This window comes from Seriola aureovittata, chromosome 10 (assembly GCF_021018895.1).
Source record: "Seriola aureovittata isolate HTS-2021-v1 ecotype China chromosome 10, ASM2101889v1, whole genome shotgun sequence".
NCBI lineage: Eukaryota > Metazoa > Chordata > Actinopteri > Carangiformes > Carangidae > Seriola > Seriola aureovittata.
The window spans coordinates 3,671,647-3,691,547 of record NC_079373.1 but is presented as its reverse complement, the minus strand read 5'-3'; the positions used below and the strand labels follow the sequence as shown (position 1 = coordinate 3,691,547).

Sequence of the window (19,901 nt, the reverse complement as noted above, 5' to 3'; positions counted from 1 at the left end):
CACTTTAAAGAGGTTTTGTTGATTGTGCGTTGAGTAATTACAGGATTTAAAATAATTTCCATGTATTGGTTTCAGTTGTTAACAAGTGTGTTTTCATTGACCCACTTATCAGAACTGTAGCTGCCACTGAGGACACCAAGGTCATGTCCTCAATCTTCACTATTTCAATGCATTTAAGCGGATTAAAGACTTGATTATATACACAAAAGAAAAATTTAAATTGAGCAGTGTCTACCTTTATTACATACTTGTCAATCCAGAGGCGGCTTTGAGGTCAAATTCAGACCATAGAAAATATAACTGAACAAAACCTTACTCTTTAAAGATGAATTACCTAAAGTCTTTATTAAGGGTAATGAATCATATGCAAACAAGCCATGCATTACATATCACTTATAGATCATTGCACATATATGCTACATTATACGTTATAGATCACATTGTAGATCACTTAACACTTATCCGCCATAATTACAACTGCTTAATAGTTTCCAGGGTGAGAAATCCTTCTGCCTCCTGTTTGTTTTTTTCTTTTTTGTAATAATCCAGTTAGAAATGTTGCCGATCCATCAATAAATATTCATCAGGTTTGTATTTACACGTGTTAAGAAGATATTAATAAATAAATATCCAATTTTTTGTTTCATAAATGCTCCATAAGATGAACTGAGGAGCTAGAGAGACGTCTGAAAGGTGTTCTAGTGGAGGATGAACTGCCAGTGGAATTTTTCTCAACATAAAAGTTATTAATGATTTATTTACACATGAATAAATCCATTATACATCTTACAAACCCTTAATAAAGTCTGACTTATCACACTTACTAGTCGGGTTCTTCAGGCTGAACTTGGAGCCTGATTGTTACTATAACACTGTGTGGCCCTGTCTGCTGCTCTAGTTTTGTTGTGAGCTGTTTTGTGCATGAACTAACATTGAAATGACACAACCAAAGTGACCAATTACTTTTGAACCCCAAACCTTTAGGCTTTGTCTGTTAAAATGGCTTCATCTCCCACCCTGTTGTTTCTACATGGATGTGAACCTGCTCAAACCAAAGCTGAGGTTTGTCATTTTAAATGCAGTGTCCATTCTTTTATTTTAGATTGAATGTGCTGAAGCTCAGAGCCTGAAGAAAAAAAAATCTATAACTGTCCATATGCCTATAATCTGGACGGGTATATAGTAATATTCCCCCTATATTCAATGTGTGGTAAACCAACAGAAGGCACTCAGATTAAACAACCAGACAACAAAGTTTCCCCAAAGCCCTGCAGGCTTATGCCCCCCCCCCCCCCCCCCCTGGTCTTATATTTATACACTGACTGTATTAGAACCATTTACCATTGTATTTTAGAACCGGTTTATTTGTGTGTGCGAGTCCGAGGAGCAGAGAGGGGACCATTTATAGACCTGCTGTCATTAAAGCAGGAGAGATGAATACTTATGTAAGAGAGACTTTACCTTATTGGGCAGTGAGGCCAAGGAGACGGATACAAGACTGACTGTGTGTTATTGCGAAGAAACAAAGAGCCAAAGAGAATAAAACCTGCCTGATTACACACACATGCACGCACAGGATTAGACCGAGTAATCCTAAAGAAAATATGTGAGAGCCAGTAATCCCAATAATTTAGCATATGGCAGAAAAATCTGTGCATAACTTGGGAATGGCAACAACATGGCGTCCCGGTTGAAGGCCTGAAACCCAAAACTAAATCCTCTGAAAGGTAACTTTAGATTTTATAGTGGAAAAGTCAGAACAAAGAATAAAAGATACTGAACCAACGTTACAGAGTAACAAACATGGTAGAAATGTATGTTTTCGTTGCCTCACTCTTATTTATTTATTTATTTTTGAATAAAAAGGGGAATGTAAGGATCTTTTGTGTGGGAAAACACTTTGAAGCCGTGACCACAAGTCTGAACCAATCCTGTGTCAACAGCTGTTGCAGTGATATGTGCATCCGAAAATACTTTGCAGGAGACTCGGAGCTTTCAAACAATGAATAATTTGTCAAGGTTGTGTGAACATTGAGTCCAGTACAGACAAAAACACACTAAAAGTAGAGCTACAGAGGACTGTGTGTTAAGGAATGACCTTGAGTTGGGATCCCCTATACATTCACATATGTCAATTTCCCACATTTTCTTATGCGAATAAACTGAATTTCTGTGTAAGATATGCTGCTCATATATTTAGTCTTCTAAATGAATTCCTGAGGTTTTTGCTTTGTAGTCTTTGCTCTTAAACACAAATTAAAGTCAGTTTAGGCTCCGAACACAGGCTGCACCTCCTCATGTCCTCAAATGCATTTTGAGACATTGCTGTGGAGTTAAGTTTGTCAGCCTTTGGGGCCCCCCCAACAGCATGGGACCCCCAAGCAGGGGCCTGCCTTGCCTGTGCACAAGCTGCACCTCTGACTACAGACATTACTTGTGCACTGCAGCTAATCTGAGCACACCCCTGGTCAATATCACTGACATGTTCAGTAATTGCAAATCCTGTCTGTTTAATATAATAGTGAAGAATGTGCTGCCAGTGTTCACCCGGCTACTTTTCATGTTCTGTGGCAAAGTAGTGCAGCTTTGTGAGCAATGGTTTTCCTCTTGGGGCCCATCTGTTGAGATTGATTGATTGATTGGTTGATTGATTGACTGACTTCATGTGAAATCCTTCTCACTGTCTGATCAGTCACTGAAACACCCGTTCCCACAGATAATCCTTGTGCCAAGTCTGAAGAACTTACCCATGTTTTTCAATGAAATGTTGTGTAACTAGTGAACTGTGTTGAGGACAACCACTGCACCTGTTATTGGTAGTATGGATCTTCCTGTACCACCTGACCACCTGACCCCTGTTCAGGTTCAGCCCACTGAAGCTATCCTCTCCATCTTTATAAAGTTTCTCACTCTGGTTTTTCTAACTTGTTCAGGTCAGTTTACCATGTGGAGCCACGTTGCATTAGACACTACCCAGGCCAAGAAGCTGTGGTGTTCACGGGTTCTTTTATCACCTTGTTCATGTAATCACCCTTAATTGGAAATCACAGGTGTGCTCACTTCTGTTGCACCGAGGTCTCAGCTTATTTTCAATGTAGTCTATCTGACCTGTTTTAATTAAAGGCTACATAAGATCAAACACTCCACAACACTTGATTATTGTAAGGGAGATAACATTTCAGTGATGTTGCTCAGGGGTTCACTCAGTGTTGTTGTGTACTGTAGGTGTCTCCTCCCAGCACTGTTCCCCGTCCTGTCTGTGTTTATGATCCGAGCTTGCGCACTGAGCGTCTCCATTGTCTGGCCCGTAGCAGCAGCAGCACCAGCGGCAGCGGCGGCGGCGGCGAAGCGGAGAGGATTGGAGCGCCGATGTGAGCGCAGGCGAGCGGCATCACTGTGACCCCAATCTCCGGGGAGAACCGCTGGTTGGACACCGTCGGAGCAGACATACAGTGCGGAGGGCGACGTCATTTTTATTTTGTGTGTGTGTGTGTGTCAAAGACAGACCGTCGTTTTTGGCGGTCAGACAGACAGCAACAGTTGTCACGATGTCTGAGATCAGATGAGGCCAGAGCAGCGGAGTGAACATTGCGGCGCTGTTGTGAACCGGTCCGGGTGGGTTAAACGTGTTGCTGCCGCGTCCCGCCTGCAATGATCCAACCGTCTTAATCACCTGGGACGGCGAAGGGAGTGTGGCGTACATCTGTTTGTCAGTCTGGGCTTTCGCCGTCGTCCTGCTCGTCAACCATCCCCCGGTTGTTTCGAGGTTTTGTCTGCGGGTGAGGTGAATCCAGACGTCAGGGGTGGCTCATGTTCCGCTCAGCAGGGAAACGGGCTGTTGCGTCTGCAGAGAGTCAGAGCTGACGAGCCAGCTGAGACACACGGACTGACAGGCAGGCAGGAAGGCCGAGAGACAGACAGGAGCGAGGGGAGGGGGCGACAGCCTGTTTCGGCTCTCTCGACCCCTTTGCGGATCGAGCCGAGCCCCCTCCTGATTCCACCCAGAACCCCCACCCATTTGTCTCCCGCTTTGGATGGGGGGAAAGCAGAGCACGGCGGGGCGGCCCCGGGGTGCTTTTCCTGGTGTCTCTACGGATGACAGCGCGGTGCCACCCTCGGCCCACTTCGGCCACTACCGGCCGAGCGGCACCATGGGCCTGCGGAGCCGCTCAGTGAGCTCCGTAGCCGGGATGGGCATCGATCACAGTCCCGCCGTGCCCTTCGGCTTCTACACCCCCAGAGGGACGGACCCGGATCGAGCTGGAGGGGGGTCAGGGGGCACTACAGCCGCCCCCCACGGTACCGGTTACCAGGACACTGGGGGCGGAGGGCACCACACGGACGGGGTGCTGTATCTGGGGTCCCGGGGGTCGCTGGCTGACACCTTACCCCTGCACATCGCACCCCGCTGGTTCAGCGCGCACAGCGGTAAGGGCGGTCTACTCTATACACACACACACACACACACACACACACACACACACACACACTCTTCAGGCAGAAATTTGGGTGACGCTGAAGGATTAATCATCAGAGAAAACCACATATAAACTCATTCCCACGGACATCAGCTCCCACCTAGACACCTCCAATCACGCTCACCTTGTTTACCTGCAGGTAGGAATGACACCAATGCGGTGCCATTAAATGTCACTGCTGAGAAGGGACGTTGAGCCCAGCCTGAGGATGCACTAAGAAAGAAAGACAGGAAACAGAAGAAGGCAGCTTTGGGCTTCAAAAAAATAAGCAGACCTGTGCGTAAAACAATATGTTTCCCTCAGGTTCTGACCCTGTGTTGGCTGAGGTGGGTAAAATGCACAGGAACAGCAGAAAACAGTGGGGCCTTGGGCAGATGTCAGCTTCTCCACACTTAATACTTGACATTTTTCTGCAGGAAAATGTCTGGAATTGAAAATATTGATTTCTGCAGCTTCAGTTAAATAAAATCTAAGTACTTTCAAACATCCATTTCATCAAACACTCACATGAAATTGCTGTTAATAGCTCATTTTATGAATTGAGAGAAGTATTTTTGCTCCATGAGAGTGTGTGTGTGTGTGTGTGTGTGTGTGTGTGTGTGTGTATGTGTGGGAAATTGCATTTGGTGAACACAACGTTGCAGGGTGTGCTTCGTCTCGACTGTCACCGCTGCACCCGTCTGCATAGGTCATTCCTTGTGTGACATGACAGTAATAAGCCTGTTGCCAAATCTGGCTGAGTCAATTAGCCCTGCGATTAGAGAGGAGAGGAGGGGAGGGGGAGGGAGAAGAAGGTGAGGGAGAGAACAATCAGAGGAAGGCATGGACTGGATGGAAAGAAGGGTTAAGCGGGTTGTCTGTGGGGCGATGATGATGATGATTCTGTGGATGACCGATAAGATAAGATATACTTTATAGTCCCCAGAGGGAAATTGTGGACCTGTCACACCACCATGTACATGCATACACCTACATCTGCACACACACATATGTAGACAAACACATAAACAAATCTGTAACCACATGGCCACAGCTGGTTCCCTTCCAACTGCATATACACAAAGACACAAACACTCAGCAACAAAGTCCTAGAGGAAGATTAGACACACACACGCACACACACTCACACACACACACTCACACATGCACACGCACGGCAGGCTCAGCCAGGTCCCCAGGCTCTCATTACCAAAGCCCTGACCGGCTCACAGCAGGAGAATAGCAGGATGGACATCAACATCTCAGCTGTTCTTCCTTGCCTACATTGCCATGACTCCGATGTGCTTTTATATCAGTGGGAGGAGATGACAGGGTTGGAGGGGGAGGGGGGAAGGTGCACATGTCAGGAATAGAAGATGAAGATTTTTTAATCAAAACACAGGAAACACCAGTATGTTCACATCCAGAAACACCTGTTTGGCTCAAAGCACCATCGTGGTGTAGTTCAGGACATTTTTCAGATGCTCCACCACTGTGTGATTATCATATGGGCGTGGTCAGCAGCTAGCTTGTTTTTGTTGGTTAAGTAGGTGAGGCTAGTAGCAGCTACATTGCAGAAGGCGAGCAGAGAGAAAAAAAAAAAACCCCAAACAAAATCACTTGAATGTTGAGAAACACGGGGAATACAATGCTTTAGGGGTGCCGGTGATTGATGCTGCACACCTCAGCCTCAGGCAGGATCACATTAAAGAGACTGACAGCCCATCAAGATGACTGGCAAGAGCTGGGGTGAGATCTGGACCATCTGAGGGAGGGGTGGGGGGGGTGTCAGGACTGACAATACTCCTGCCTGTGTGAGAGGAGATACAGCTTCAAACTGCTCTTCTTTTTCTCCATGTGCAGACAAGGGTGGAGGCAGATAACCTTACGCGATACGGCCTCAAGTGTCTGGTGAAGGTCGCTCTCACCAACATGTCTGCTCTTTGATGCTGTAATAAAAGATTGGTGGTAATGGTGAGGAGTTTCTCCCCCTTTCCATCCACCTAGACCTGTGCTCCGGCTGCTTAGCACGACCTTTCATTTAACTTGTACCTGCAGCAGAAATGCTCCTCACGGCTTTTCTGCTGCTGAATGAGATTTTTCCGGAGACTTTGCCGCCTCAGGCTGTATTCACAGCGACAATAGCGCCGTGTCAAAAAATCCAGGATCCTCGTTTATTTCTGGGAGAGCGCTGCTTTAGCTCAGTGGGATGCTGCTGCTGCCGCCACGAGGGGCTACGGCAAGAAAACGCATAGTAGTCTGTCAAAAAAAAAAGTTCACCCTGCTTTAACTTTAGCTGCAGCACAGAGCAGTGTCATCTGGGAATGCAGTGTGTTTGCCGGTCCAGTGAGAAATACAATACAGTGTATGTTGTAATGTTTTACCTGTACCTCTTCCAAGGTGTTTTCGTGATTGCACAGATGTTAGCTTTGTGCCCAGGACGACAGCGTTTGTGCTCATGCGGAAAACCAGTGTTTGATTTCAGTATTTTCTGTTCAGAAACAGCAGCGCCATCTTTGGTTGGAGGATACATTACGCTCTCCTTCACTGATATCTAAATGCTTATACAAATAAATGATAAGAAATAAAAAACATTTTTTACCTCAACAATCTGTGTTTGTTAGAAGTTGTTCCTTTTAACGGTGTATTGACGAGATCCTCGATACATCTTGTGAACTAGCGTACAGCCTGTGCAGCAAAGAAGATAACAGTGGAGCCATGTTTGTAGTTCTGCTTCTGAAAATCTGGGTTCAGTTTGTGTAAACACTGGATTCAAGCATTGGTTATGTTCCGGGCGCAGATGTTCTGATGACAATAAACATCTGTGCATCATTAAAATACCTGCTGCCAGTTAACAGATAAAAAATATTATTTGGATTTCCCCCATGAGGTTGGCGTTGTGAAACCTGTGTGACTGAGTCAATGAGTGTACAGTGTCATGATCGCATGTGGGGCTGGGGGCTCGTTCTCCCTGTGAACCAAGTTGCTGTTGAATTAACTGAAAACACTCAAATTATGGTTTATGTCTCAGCATGTGTTTCCACCCACAAAGCTTTGGTGCTGGGACAGTGGTTGTCTGTTAGCTGAACAATGCTAGTCCCGTTAGCCCCTGGACATATAGCTTATGTAGCCACTGTTGCTACGGAAATGAGTAACTGCAGCTGTTATTTAGATATACTGTATCCTTCTGGAGCTTTCGCTTTACTGATGAGTTGCAGCAGCACTAGACAAACTGTTTCAACTGCAACAATCTGTGTCAGCTGTAATTCAGATACAATAGAGAGCAGAGAAAAGGTGGTGTATTGAGGGGGGGTTGGTGTTATAGGGTTAAAGTAGAAGACCCACATCCAAGGTGGTTGGCGTGATCACACCTAGTTAGAGCGCTTCTGTCAAAACCCTGGAGCATTTCAGTTTGTGTCCAGTCAGAGCCAGACCTGCGCTCCCCCAGAAGCAGGTCCAATAGCGTTTCAAATTTGGGAGGGGGTCTCGAAAAATGGATAAATAACCATAAGCATTTCTAATGCTACAATGAATGACAAAATAGATAAAGTCTAATTAAAATCTAATGTCATGTCTAATGTCATTGGTAATTTGAAATGTACTGTATGTGTGCCCGAGTCAGTGCGCCTGACTTTATCAGCTGCAACACGATCAGTCGGGACATGTGCAGGTCATGCTGCGTTCATGTATTGTTTTGTTCACCTGTGCTTAATTACTGTGCGTGGATTTGGTGTCAGATAGCAAACTCTCAATGACTGGCTACTGGAGCGCTTCTCCTGCCAACACAGTTCAGTTCAGCCTCTCTCATCTCATCAACACCCTCCTGTATATTATCCCATGAAATGACAAATGATCAACAGATTAGTTATGAAACTAGAAACAGGCCTACATTTTTTACGAAGTGCAGTGAGATGTTTTATTTTTCCTTGTCATATTTGGTATTAAGCAATAGATTCATGAAGCAGCTGTCTGTGGCTCTGTCAGGTTTATAATGTCAGATGTATTGTCTCCACAGCTGAGGTCTTATCTGATACTGGAAGAAATATACCAGCTATCTGTATGGTCTTGTTTTGTCATGATAAATATAAATAACATTAGTGAGAACCTGTGTGTGAATGCCATGTAGGCTATATGCGCAGATTTGAAAGTTCCTTGATTTACTTAAATTACTCTACAAATCATATTAGGGCTGAGCAATGAATCAAAATATCAAAATCACAATTATGGCCAAGTGCAATATCCAAATCACTGCAATTTTGTGGTGCTACAGAGACGCCCTGGCCTACCAATCATATTCTCCAGATGTAAAGGAACATGCTTATTTGATACAGACCCCATCAAAAATCACATCATCATCACTTTTATATTTCCGTGAAAATTATTTCATTATAAATGAAATAAAATCAAATTAATTGCAATATGATTTTTTTTTTTGCATATTGCTCAGTCCGACATCATATGTATTATATTGCCGTCATTCTTTGGACGATTGATAAGCAGAATTTGATTTGGGCAACTAAAACACATGGTCAAGGTTTTGTGATGAAAAAATCTGAGGCAACCAACATGCCTAGTCAGTCAGTAATAAAAAGGTGAACATCAGTTGCAGGTCTTGGACTCAAATCTCAGTCTTCTGCATGAAAGTCTGTATGTAAATGTTGAGTTGTGAATTGTCCAATAATGGATCTAAGTCCGAGAGCTACTGGGTTGTATTACCTGATGTCAAAACATTTTAATTTTATTTTACTTTCTTCTTGGAAGCATCTGTCCGAGCTTTTCACCTGAAACGGTTCTTTATGTCAAACGAGCTAGTAGACCAGCAAACACTAGTGAAATCCAGTGAGTGAAAAGAGCAGGTCAAAGTGAAAATGCATTCGGTTATAAAGCCACTCATGCTCAGTGTGAGGTGTTTGAGTCATGGGACAAACAAACAGTAACACTTTCTGGATATGTCACTGTAGTTGTGAGATTACTTCTGCATTCAGGGAGACTGTGTGGTGTTACCCGGTGTGATGCCTTATCTTAGAGAGACATATTTAATAAAGTCAGCTCACATAGGACCAAGGCTGGGTTACCAACTGGGCAACGCGGGCGACTGCCCTGAGGCCCCTGAGCTCAACTGACATGATAAGGGCCTTGAGGTGGTTCCTTCTCTGTAACATCACCTCGAGGCCCCTGTCATTAAGAGGGCTCCTCTAGTCTTAAGACCTTCATTATTTCAGTTCTATGTGTGTGTGCTGCAAATGAATCAGGTAGAAGTCTTGAAGAAAAACTTCACACTGCAGGTTTTTGGTTGTTCCTTATGCATTAATGCACAATCACAGGGGATCATTATCTTCTAAGTAATGGCTCAGACTTTGCTGTTTGGATGTTGGGTTTCCTCGTATGGAATCTGTGCGAGACAAAGAGAAAAGAGACACACACAGTCCTTGACCTTTATATTCCCATATTCACAAAGTGGTTATTGATATAAGGAGGGTCTGATGTTGACATAGTTACCCACCATCGCACGCACGCACGCACGCACGCACGCACGCACGCACGCACGCACAGGTTTTATTCTTAGGTGGATTCTCAGAAGACACTCATCATTCCTGTACTGAAACACTTCAGACTCACTTCCTCTATAAAATGGATGTTAATCAGGCAGGCTCCAAGTGCCTCTCCTCCTGTTTGCCCTTGGGAGGTGTGTGTGTGTGTGTGTGTGTGTGTGTCTATGTGTGTTTGTGAACGAAAGACAAAGAGGGAGGGTGGGGGGCCAAAATCATTGTCATAAGGGAGAAGAGATTGTCTCTTTGAAATTCAAGACAAAGGCCAGTGGTGATACAGGATTTTGTGTGTGTGTGTGTGTGTGTGTGTGTGTGTGTGTGTGTGTGCGTGCGTGCGCGCATTTGTGTGTCTGTGTGTATTGATGAACATCCATTCAGACTTTAAGGGATACATTTAGGCTAATGTTAGTCATAACACGGACCAGTAAGAGCCTTACATTAGCATTTGTAAATAAGCCTCATGTGGTCTCGCCTTGAGATTGCATCCTCTCTTGTGCACTGTCCAGACACACACACACACACACACACACACACACACACACACACACACACACACACACACACACACAGCTTCTTCCTCCCATCCAAGAGGTCCGAGGTCAAGCAAGTCTGGAACATGGATGAGTTTGAGGACTTGGCATTCATTCATGTTTGCACAACAGCTTTATTTTGATCTGGTCTCCCTTCACTCTGCCTCTGCTGACAGAACATATGGTCGTCTGCATCCATGTGAACCAGACGTTATAGGGACTAACTGTAGTTCAGTGTTGTGTCTGAAGTTTATATTCACTATTCAGTCATAAGCACCAGTGTTGGTACTGATGAACTGAACCAATATCTTTTTTGTTATTGGTGTTACCCGGCAACACTGGCACAATTTAGATCTTAATTGGTTTGGTAGTTTATTTCCTTGGCAACATTTAAACTGTTGAAAAAGGTGGATGAGAAGATGATTGGATGTAGCTGTGATGTAAACAAAGACTGATACTTAGACTGAAGAGGAGTTAATGGTATCCCCTCACATGGAGGTTATTAGTGCCATATGCTGATGTTTACTATCGGTAAGGCGATGTTGTACTTCGGTCCATGCACCCTATATAAAACAGGTATCATATGCATTCGTGTTGTGGCTTTTGCATTGTGTTGAGCCCTCTGGGCCACCATAGATGACCACTCCTTGCAAACAGTTGTCACTAAAGAACACTTTATTTTTGTGGTAGCTGTAGCTTTGTGGTTGCTAGCATAGTTTAGTTTGAATGACAGTATCAGAAAATTGTTAAAATGTATTTTACATTAATTATTTTTAATGAGTTGGGAGTTGCACATGTTGTATTGGCTCCAGTGTTAAATGTCCCAACATGCCACACACACTGTTAGCTCGATGTCAATGATCATTATGTTTCCAAGTCAATTTTAAATGTCATTTTATTTGTTTCCAGTGCCTGTATTAGTAGAACAACATCGACATACATTAAGCCACAGGAGCAGTATACCATAGACACTTGTTGCTCTTCACTACAGATAATGTTTTTTTTAACAGTTTTTACACCTTTTACCACAAAGTGTGTATTGACAGTACATATGTTATATTGGATTTTTGCTCATAATGCTTCTACATAAAATGACATTATATTTTGCATACATAGATATTAAAGATTCACATCAGGACACATAATGCTGACTGGATTATGTATTAATTAATTATTAATCTGTTGATTGTAAATGTATCAGTATAATATTCATCACCCATGTATTTGTGTTCCAGTCTTGCAGGACAATATCTACTTATAGTGATGACAACATCTTAAAGCTTTTGCACTGGTGTTTGAACACTGGCAAAAGATCATTGTCTGGTTTAATACAGAAACAGTCACAGTGGCTTGAGTTGACCTGATTCAACCATAACCATGATCTTTCACTAACATTAACCAAAGTGCTTCTGTCACCTAACTCCAACCACAGCTGGAGTCTGGATGTGAACCCTAGTCTTGGGTGCTGTTCATAAATGCAGCGCTTCATTCATAAAAACCTCTGAACATAATCCAGCCAGCGATGATGTTTGTCAGCAACGTTATTAAGAAAATAATTCTGTAATATATAACCATGATGTGCATAGTGAATCCCTTTGACACAAACAGCTGTAGCTTTGTTTAGCTCGCTGTCTGAACGTTGTCTGTTCAGCTGTCGTCAGAGAAAACAACAATGTGAAAATGTGAGAAAGGTTTCTGAACAGATTCCTCATTAGCTCAGCGATCAACATGGCAGCCACTTTAATATTTAACAGCACATGTTGTGCTAAGTGTGTTGTGGGGATTTCCAAGGCTACTTGAAGATCGTTGCCGTGGGTCACTGGCACTGTGGGAAAGCTGCAATTTATGGTAATTTAATTCTGTAATGATCCTAGTCAAGAAAAATGTGTATGATGTGAAAAATAATTCTCAGAGAGGTTGCCCACATTTTTCAAGTTCCTTTCATTAATTAGATTTTATTTAGTCACTTTTGAGCAGCAGAACAAGCTGAAAACCCAACATTGACATGATCTCATATTCAGCTGTCAGGCCATACTTGTTAGCAAATATCTGCTAGGTCTCCCATCCAGCAGACACTTAGCAACTTTAACATTTATCTGTTGTTGGGTTTCCGTCCATCTGATGGATGAAACTGTTTGATTGATGTTTCCAGATGAGAGAGAACAGGGATGGGTGTTTGTGACCAGGCGTATAAAGTTTTCATGCTCATGTTAACGTCAGGTTGATAAAGAGCACCTGTCAATCATCAGTCTTACATCTTACCTGAAAAGACATTTGTATTGAACCCTGCCAGGATTAGCAAAACAACATGTGTGTGTTGCCTTTAGGAATTAGCAGCGTGGTTGAATTACACCTTTGACAAATCAATGGTTGGTTGAAAATATTATAACTGTGCATATAAATCATAGATTTATACAGAAGGTAAGTTATATAAACACTAAGCCTTGTTTCTCAACATGAGCTTTTGCTTTGAGTAGTCTCATGTTACACATCTGCCATCAGTGAGGAGTACGAATGGCTGGACAGTCTGAAAACAGTCTGAACCTGGAGACCTGCCACTATAGGCTGGAGACCCTGTAATTATTATTTCAAAAAAACAGACAGACGTGACAGACTGAACAGGCTGGAAGAAAGCGAAAGAGAGAGAAAGATGGACGGGATGAATGACTCATTAAAGGAAACAGAACAGAATAAATCTACTCATTGTGGCAGCGCATCACTATGACTGAAGGACGAGGCGGAGACAGACGAAGCAGGGTCGTAGTGAAGAATAACTAAAGCAACTGAACTCCCTTCAGTCACCTTTTTACACTGATGCAAAGATTTCTGACCTACAGACAGTGTAGATCAGTGATTCTCAGCCAGGTGTACATGTACCACAGGGGAACCTCTGCGTGGACCAGGACTGTATGTGATATCCTCTAAACAATTTCTAAAACAGTGATTACATCACAGTTATTAGTCCAAGTAACATGAATAGGCTATTTTATGATGACGTGTGGAGTTTCCATGTTCTCCTCCTTGCCACTGTGATTTGCCCACGGTTGTGGATGTGAGTTTGAGTGGGATTAATGACGTGCAGGAAGGATCAGTAGAGAACAGACCATAATATCAAGACTTAGATTTGGACCATAAACTGTAAATAAAGATGGACATAGCCTCCGTGACATTACCCACAGGTTCCTGAAGAGTTGTTCTCAAGCTCAGAGTGAGCTGTTCCACCGTCGCCATCTTGGCAGTGCCTGACTCCGCCCCTAACTTCCAGCTGATCCAAAAATGGACAAAGAGGAGGCGAGACTTTGGTGCAAACCAATTTGTCGCAAGCATACGCTCACCCGCCTTTCACTCAACCTGAATACGTCACCAATTATGCAGAATTATGTACTAATAAACTGTGAACAGGTGAGTTATATAAACAGTTGTCATGAAGGAGGAAATTAGCTTTAGAGACCAAAACAGTTTTTTGCACCGGGCTGTAAACATGTTTATTTCTGCTGTAGAGCTGGAGTTTTAACATGGGAGTCTATGGGGACTGACTCACTGTTGAAGCCAGACTCTAGTGGTCATTGGGGGTTTTGGCACTTCACTGTGAGCTTCATTTTTCAGCCTCGGAGGATGCTGCTTGATTTGGACACATTGAATAGGTAAATATAATACAGGCAGATGTGACTACTGTGGGCAGGAAGAAACAGTAGCGCATGTTATAATATGAGGTAGAAAGACTGCATCTGATCCAAAACTTCAAAGAAGAAGAAGAAGAGGACGAGGGAGAAGGAGACAGGTTTACTTTTAACAGCAGGATGTATTGTCATTATTTTCAGTTTGTCTCAGTCAAAGACGTAAAGAACATTGTCGTCTGTTGTGCCAGCAGGAAAATCCTGCCTACTGCGAGAAATACAACATTTAATTTATCGAAACATCTGCTACAGCAGCGATGTGCAACAACACCAGCACTGACAGGGAGGCCTCGACTTCCAGCGATACAGGCGCTCTGACTAAGCAACAGAAAGTGGATTTCAGACCAGGGCACGGTGGTAGAGAGACGTTAAGTGGACAAGATCTGAAGGAGCTCGTCGCCGGGTTTATCACAGAGGAGATTTTACCTCTTTCCACAGCTGACTGACTCTCATTTCGACGCATTATAGAGGAAATACCCGTGAAGAGCAATGTCAAGCTGCCACAGAGAAAGACGTTTGCTGGGTACCTTGTTGAAGGATAAGTGTGATGGAATCTAATGTGAAGCCCACACCTGAAGAGGTGTTTACACCACAGCTGACGTTTGGAAAGCGATCAACTAAAGCTTTCAGGGTGTAACTGTTGGACCAGCAGCTCCACACGCCCGCTATAGCAGATTAAAAAAAAACAGACACGTTTGATGTTATTGGCGCAGAGATATAACAAATTCATTCATCATATGGACAAAGCTGTAGCCACTGTCACAGACAATGCATCACATTTATCCAAGGTGTTTTAAATACATCAGCTTGTTCATTCTGAGTCTGATTCTGAACAGGACAGTAACAAGGATGTCACCGTGACGGATCTCACAGAAGTCAGTTACTCTTCCTCCACAGCACAGGTGTGTATCGCATACAATTAACCTCATTCCTACTGTTGAGAAATACTTCGCCTCCAGTGCAGAAACCACTGCTGTTTATGGGAGTAGTATCGTGAAATGCACAAGACAAGTCGATCTACAGCTACATCAGAACATTGAGTGCTGTCGTGAATCCGCTGATGGCAGCATTGGACGTCTAATGAGGGAAAAACTGTTATTATGGGATGTTATTCCCTCTTCAAGAATGACACCTGGCTTACCAGATGTCATTGTGAAGGTTTACCTACATTTCTAGATCTCTTATCTTTTTGTACATTTATTTGGGCAGATTTGTTGCGTTGCAACATTAGTCCAAATAACAATATTCATCACAGCTAATAAAGTAAAGAGGTCAATAAATAGCCTGAAGCAAAAATGTATGATATTGATGCCACATGGTTTAGATCTATAGTGAATATTGCACATAAAAAATGGCTCAAATGCCAAATTAAATAGTAATAATTGTACAACTATAATAAAAAGATAGCTGGTGTACTGGATAGCAGCTTGTTGCAGCTGCCACTTGTCTGAAGTTTGGTTGAGAGACGAAGTTAGGAGACAGTAGAGTGCTCCTGCAGAGGAGGGACCTCTGTGTCCTCGACGTCAGGCAGCCATGATGGAATGGACCTTTTTTTGCATTTGAGACAGAGCCGGAGGACAGCTAGTTGGCAGAACAAGTAATGGACTATTTGAGGTCATGGGTGGTGTGAGGTTGAGACTCTGGACCAGTTCTCAAATGTCATAACCATTTACATGAAGTCAAAGTCCTGAATGGCAGGTCTCGCCACTCTGCAGCCGTCTTGGCAACGCCCCCGGACAGCTATTCCAGGCTAACAAGCAGACCCAAGGTTTCATGATGCCAACTTTGATGATGCCGTCTGCTACTCCCTGCCACCATCAGTCGTCATAAACTTCAACTGCGCACATGTGTCAGTACAACAACACAACTGGCTCGATATCAGCTGTAATCAAGTAGATGATTGGGTGTTTTAGCGATATCTAGTTCGTGGAAACGAGTTATTGCAATGAGCACAAAAAGGTTATTTTGAGATAAAGATGATAGCTGAGATGTGAGCTGACCCTGAGTCACGACAGTGCTTTTAAATTGTGAGTCAGGTTAGTCAGCTGACTCTGGCTCGGATCACGTAGCCAATCTAGAGCTCACATCTACAATAGGGACGACCTAAAAAAGCCTCAACACACTGATCCGAGCTCAGTTTGTGTCTGTTTAAGAGACGTTATCTCTGGCTACAAGAGGTGAAGTCGTGGAAATTGACTGAACAGTGTGGATTCAATTTAATTCATTTTCCCCTCTGCTGGGGAGCTAATGCTAACTAGCCGGCCATCTGCAGATATCACACCGATGTCAACTCAAACAAACAGCAGACGTTCAGTTTCTGACCTGTCTGTGCTCAAAGTGATAATAAAGTGGAGGCCTGTTTTCTGACAGTCCATATGCAGCTTGATGGGATAACATTATTTTTTAAAATATGCATATTGATGATGTCCTTGCAGGTTTTTATTATTCTTATTCTGTTTTGCACATGTAGGCCTAAAAAATGAGTCATTTTGCATTTGCAGTTTTATAACCGGTGTGTTTACAGTTCAGCCTGTAATGTGGACTTGACACAATTTTATATTCAGGGAAACAACAGTATTGCTCTCTTGTTGAATGTGGGAGAAAATTGAAGTTCCCAGGATAAATTCTGAGAAGCTCTTTATGCGACATTAGTATTTATCTGATGTAACTGAATCACAAACAACCGAGCTGTATCAAAATGAATCAATTCTGGACTTTGAATCAAAATCAAATCACATTAGAATGTGACACAACTGTTTTCTTGTGACAAAGAGATTTCATTGTTGCCAACAGAACATGTGGTGTACAGACCTTGATTTTCTGATACCAACACAGTTAGCACTGCAGTGTATGGACACCAGTGTCCTTTTCACTGGTAAGCTAAAACTCTTGTGGAGATTCACAATTGTATATTTTAAATCCTACTACACACCTGATCCAGAACCTAATTCTCAGTGCTGTACCTGTGCAATGTTTGTTCACCAGTCACAAGCTGCTGCATGTGGCAGCAAGACAAGTGAATAATTAATAATTAATATCACTAAAAAGTGGATTTTTTTTGAACATGTCAGTCACACCATTTGAAATAATAATAATGGTCGTAGGCTTTGGCAGCCCAAATATCTGATGTATTATATAATCGCAAGGTTTGAAAAAAATGTAATTATATTGTTGTATTTTATGTTTCAGTAATTTATTTTAATAACACATAATTATATTATTGCATTTAATGTTTCTGGTGTTTTTTGTTTACAACACATAATTAATTTCAATATGAAAAATATCCCACATGGTGGAAAATATTTAATATTATTGGCCCAAGCCTGACAGGTTGACACACACACACACACAAACACATACACACACACAGTTCAGGAGAGTGGAGCCATCTTCAGTGTTATTAGATACACAAAATATTTAATTATGAAATTACATTTGCTAAATTCAGCAGGAATGTCCTTGTTATTCACTTACTGGTAGGATAATAAACAGTAAACAACTTTCAGTACAACCACCACTGATCCAGGTGTTTTATTAACGAAATTTCACACGTCCACACACACACACACACACACACACACACACACACACACACACACACACACACACACACACACACAAGAACCTACTGTTCTCTTATTCACATGCACAACAGACACACATTGGAGAACACAATTTTAGTCTCTCACACTGTTGACCTAAACCAGGTTAGAGGCTGAACCAATGAGTCTTTTCACAACACTGCATGTAATCCCCCCCCCCCCCCCCGCTCTGTCGTCAGGTGTCTGCTTGCTATTGTTCTCAGATTACACATGTGGGCAAATCTGCCGCCTCCATACACAGGTGCTTTTTAATTTAAATGTAAATGGTGATAAAATAAATCATGCTCTCTCTCTGTCGCTCTCTCTCTCTCTCTCTATCTCACACACACACACACACACACAGATTTGTGTTACACTTCAGCAGCTCTCCACTGATTATGATAATTCTAACATTGACTCTGAACTTAAATTAATATAACAGGTACTGAGAGATTTGTTCATATTTGTATGCATTGCATGAAGCGAGTGAAGTAGAATCACAACCGTACAGCGATTCCTCCTGTTTCGTTTCTTTCAGTTGGAGCGAAGTGAATCTTTGAGGAAAAAAAAGAGCAGTTCAGCTCATATTTAGTTAAATATCATATTACAGTTCACACTTTCCCATCCATATATCTTACTGTAAACTTTTATATTTTGTAGGTAGATTGATGTTCCTATTTACTTCTCATGTAGAAGGATGTGAGTGACAGATATCTCAATATGAGGCCAAATGAAAACTGGACAGATGACACTAGATGTGGGTGAGAAACAGCCGTCACTTTTTAAAAAGTCAAGTTTGAGTGAATTTGAATTAACACATAATTGAAGGTCAGAGACGCTCTAACTCTTCAGTCTGTAAATGTCCCCACATGCTTTCATGAAAACATTATTAAGCATTATTTGTCTTGAGATTGTGATTTTATATTGTAGCTGCAGTTCTGTCATTATTGTTAAAGCCTCCCAGTGGTCACATATCCTTTCATGTAATCTTGCCATTTTAAGGTGATGACGTTCTTATGAACTTGTGGAGAGGGTTGTGAGGATGAGACATTATTGTACAGCTGATGGAGCTCCTCTCATCTCTGGTGCCTCCAGTCAACTATAGCTTTGCTCGATGGCGTCCCTCACTTTAAAGGTGTAATGTGTAAGATCGTGCTACTTGCTCCACCTCCATAGGGGGCAGCATTTCACCTCTTCGCCCCTGTCCAGTTAATCATGCTGTTGTTTCCCCCATGTTCCTTATAATTTAATATTTATATGTGCATTTATTGTCAATAGTTGTGGATAGCACTGTAATAATGAGTACTTGTAATACAAACAGTATCTTTTTATCTACCTATAAAAATATGAAGGTAAGCGGTTACTGCATGACACATGAGTGTCAGGCCACAGCAGCATGAAGAAGGGATGATGACATCATCACAAAGGCAGAATCAGAAAATAAGGTTTATTGCCAGGTAGGTTTTTACTTACAAGATATTTGGCTTGGTGTTTGGTGCGGTATCCAATAAACATATTGACAGGAAATAACAATAAAAAGGCAATATACTGCAACAGTCAAAAAAAATAAATATACATTGATACACATATTAAAAAAAAAATAAAACTATGAAAAAAACTATGTACAAAAGGAGTAATACTCCAAGGTGTCACTGTAATGTGGTGATGGTTGATGAGGCCAGAAGCAGAAGAAAAGGCAGGTGCTGGTCCATCGCTGGGAATGACTGGACTGGAATTCATTCAATACATGTGATAGAACAATTAGTTTAGATCATACAAGTTCTTTATATTCAAACATGTTATCTCTGTTGTGTGTGTGTGTATAATAAATAGTAAGGATTAAATAAATACAGTATTAGGCAGTGGTATAACTATGGTATAAATATTCATTATTATGAATCAGCAGTATGAACATGTATACACTGTGGCTCTGATGTAATCACAGTTCAGTGGCAACAAAGCTGACATAGCAGGATCTGTGTTGAAAAGAAGCTAGAAATACTCCGAACAGCCTGACTGGCACCAACACTCATGGTCAAAGTCACTGAGATCACATTCCTCCTCATTCTGATGTTTGATGAAAACATTAACAAGCTCCTGGCCTGTA

The 19,901-nt window shown here is 42.4% G+C and overlaps 1 protein-coding gene across 1 annotated transcript in view; it reads left to right on the top strand.

Annotated features, from left to right (window-relative positions):
• The first annotated feature begins 3,287 nt into the window (after window positions 1–3,287).
• znrf1 (zinc and ring finger 1) overlaps window positions 3,288–19,901 on the top strand; it is a 67,070-nt gene continuing 50,456 nt past the window's right edge. The window contains exon 1 of the mRNA XM_056387837.1: window positions 3,288–4,428. Coding sequence (XP_056243812.1) covers window positions 4,035–4,428 — 394 coding nt within the window. The 5' untranslated portion in view covers window positions 3,288–4,034. The remainder of the gene's footprint in view (window positions 4,429–19,901) is intronic.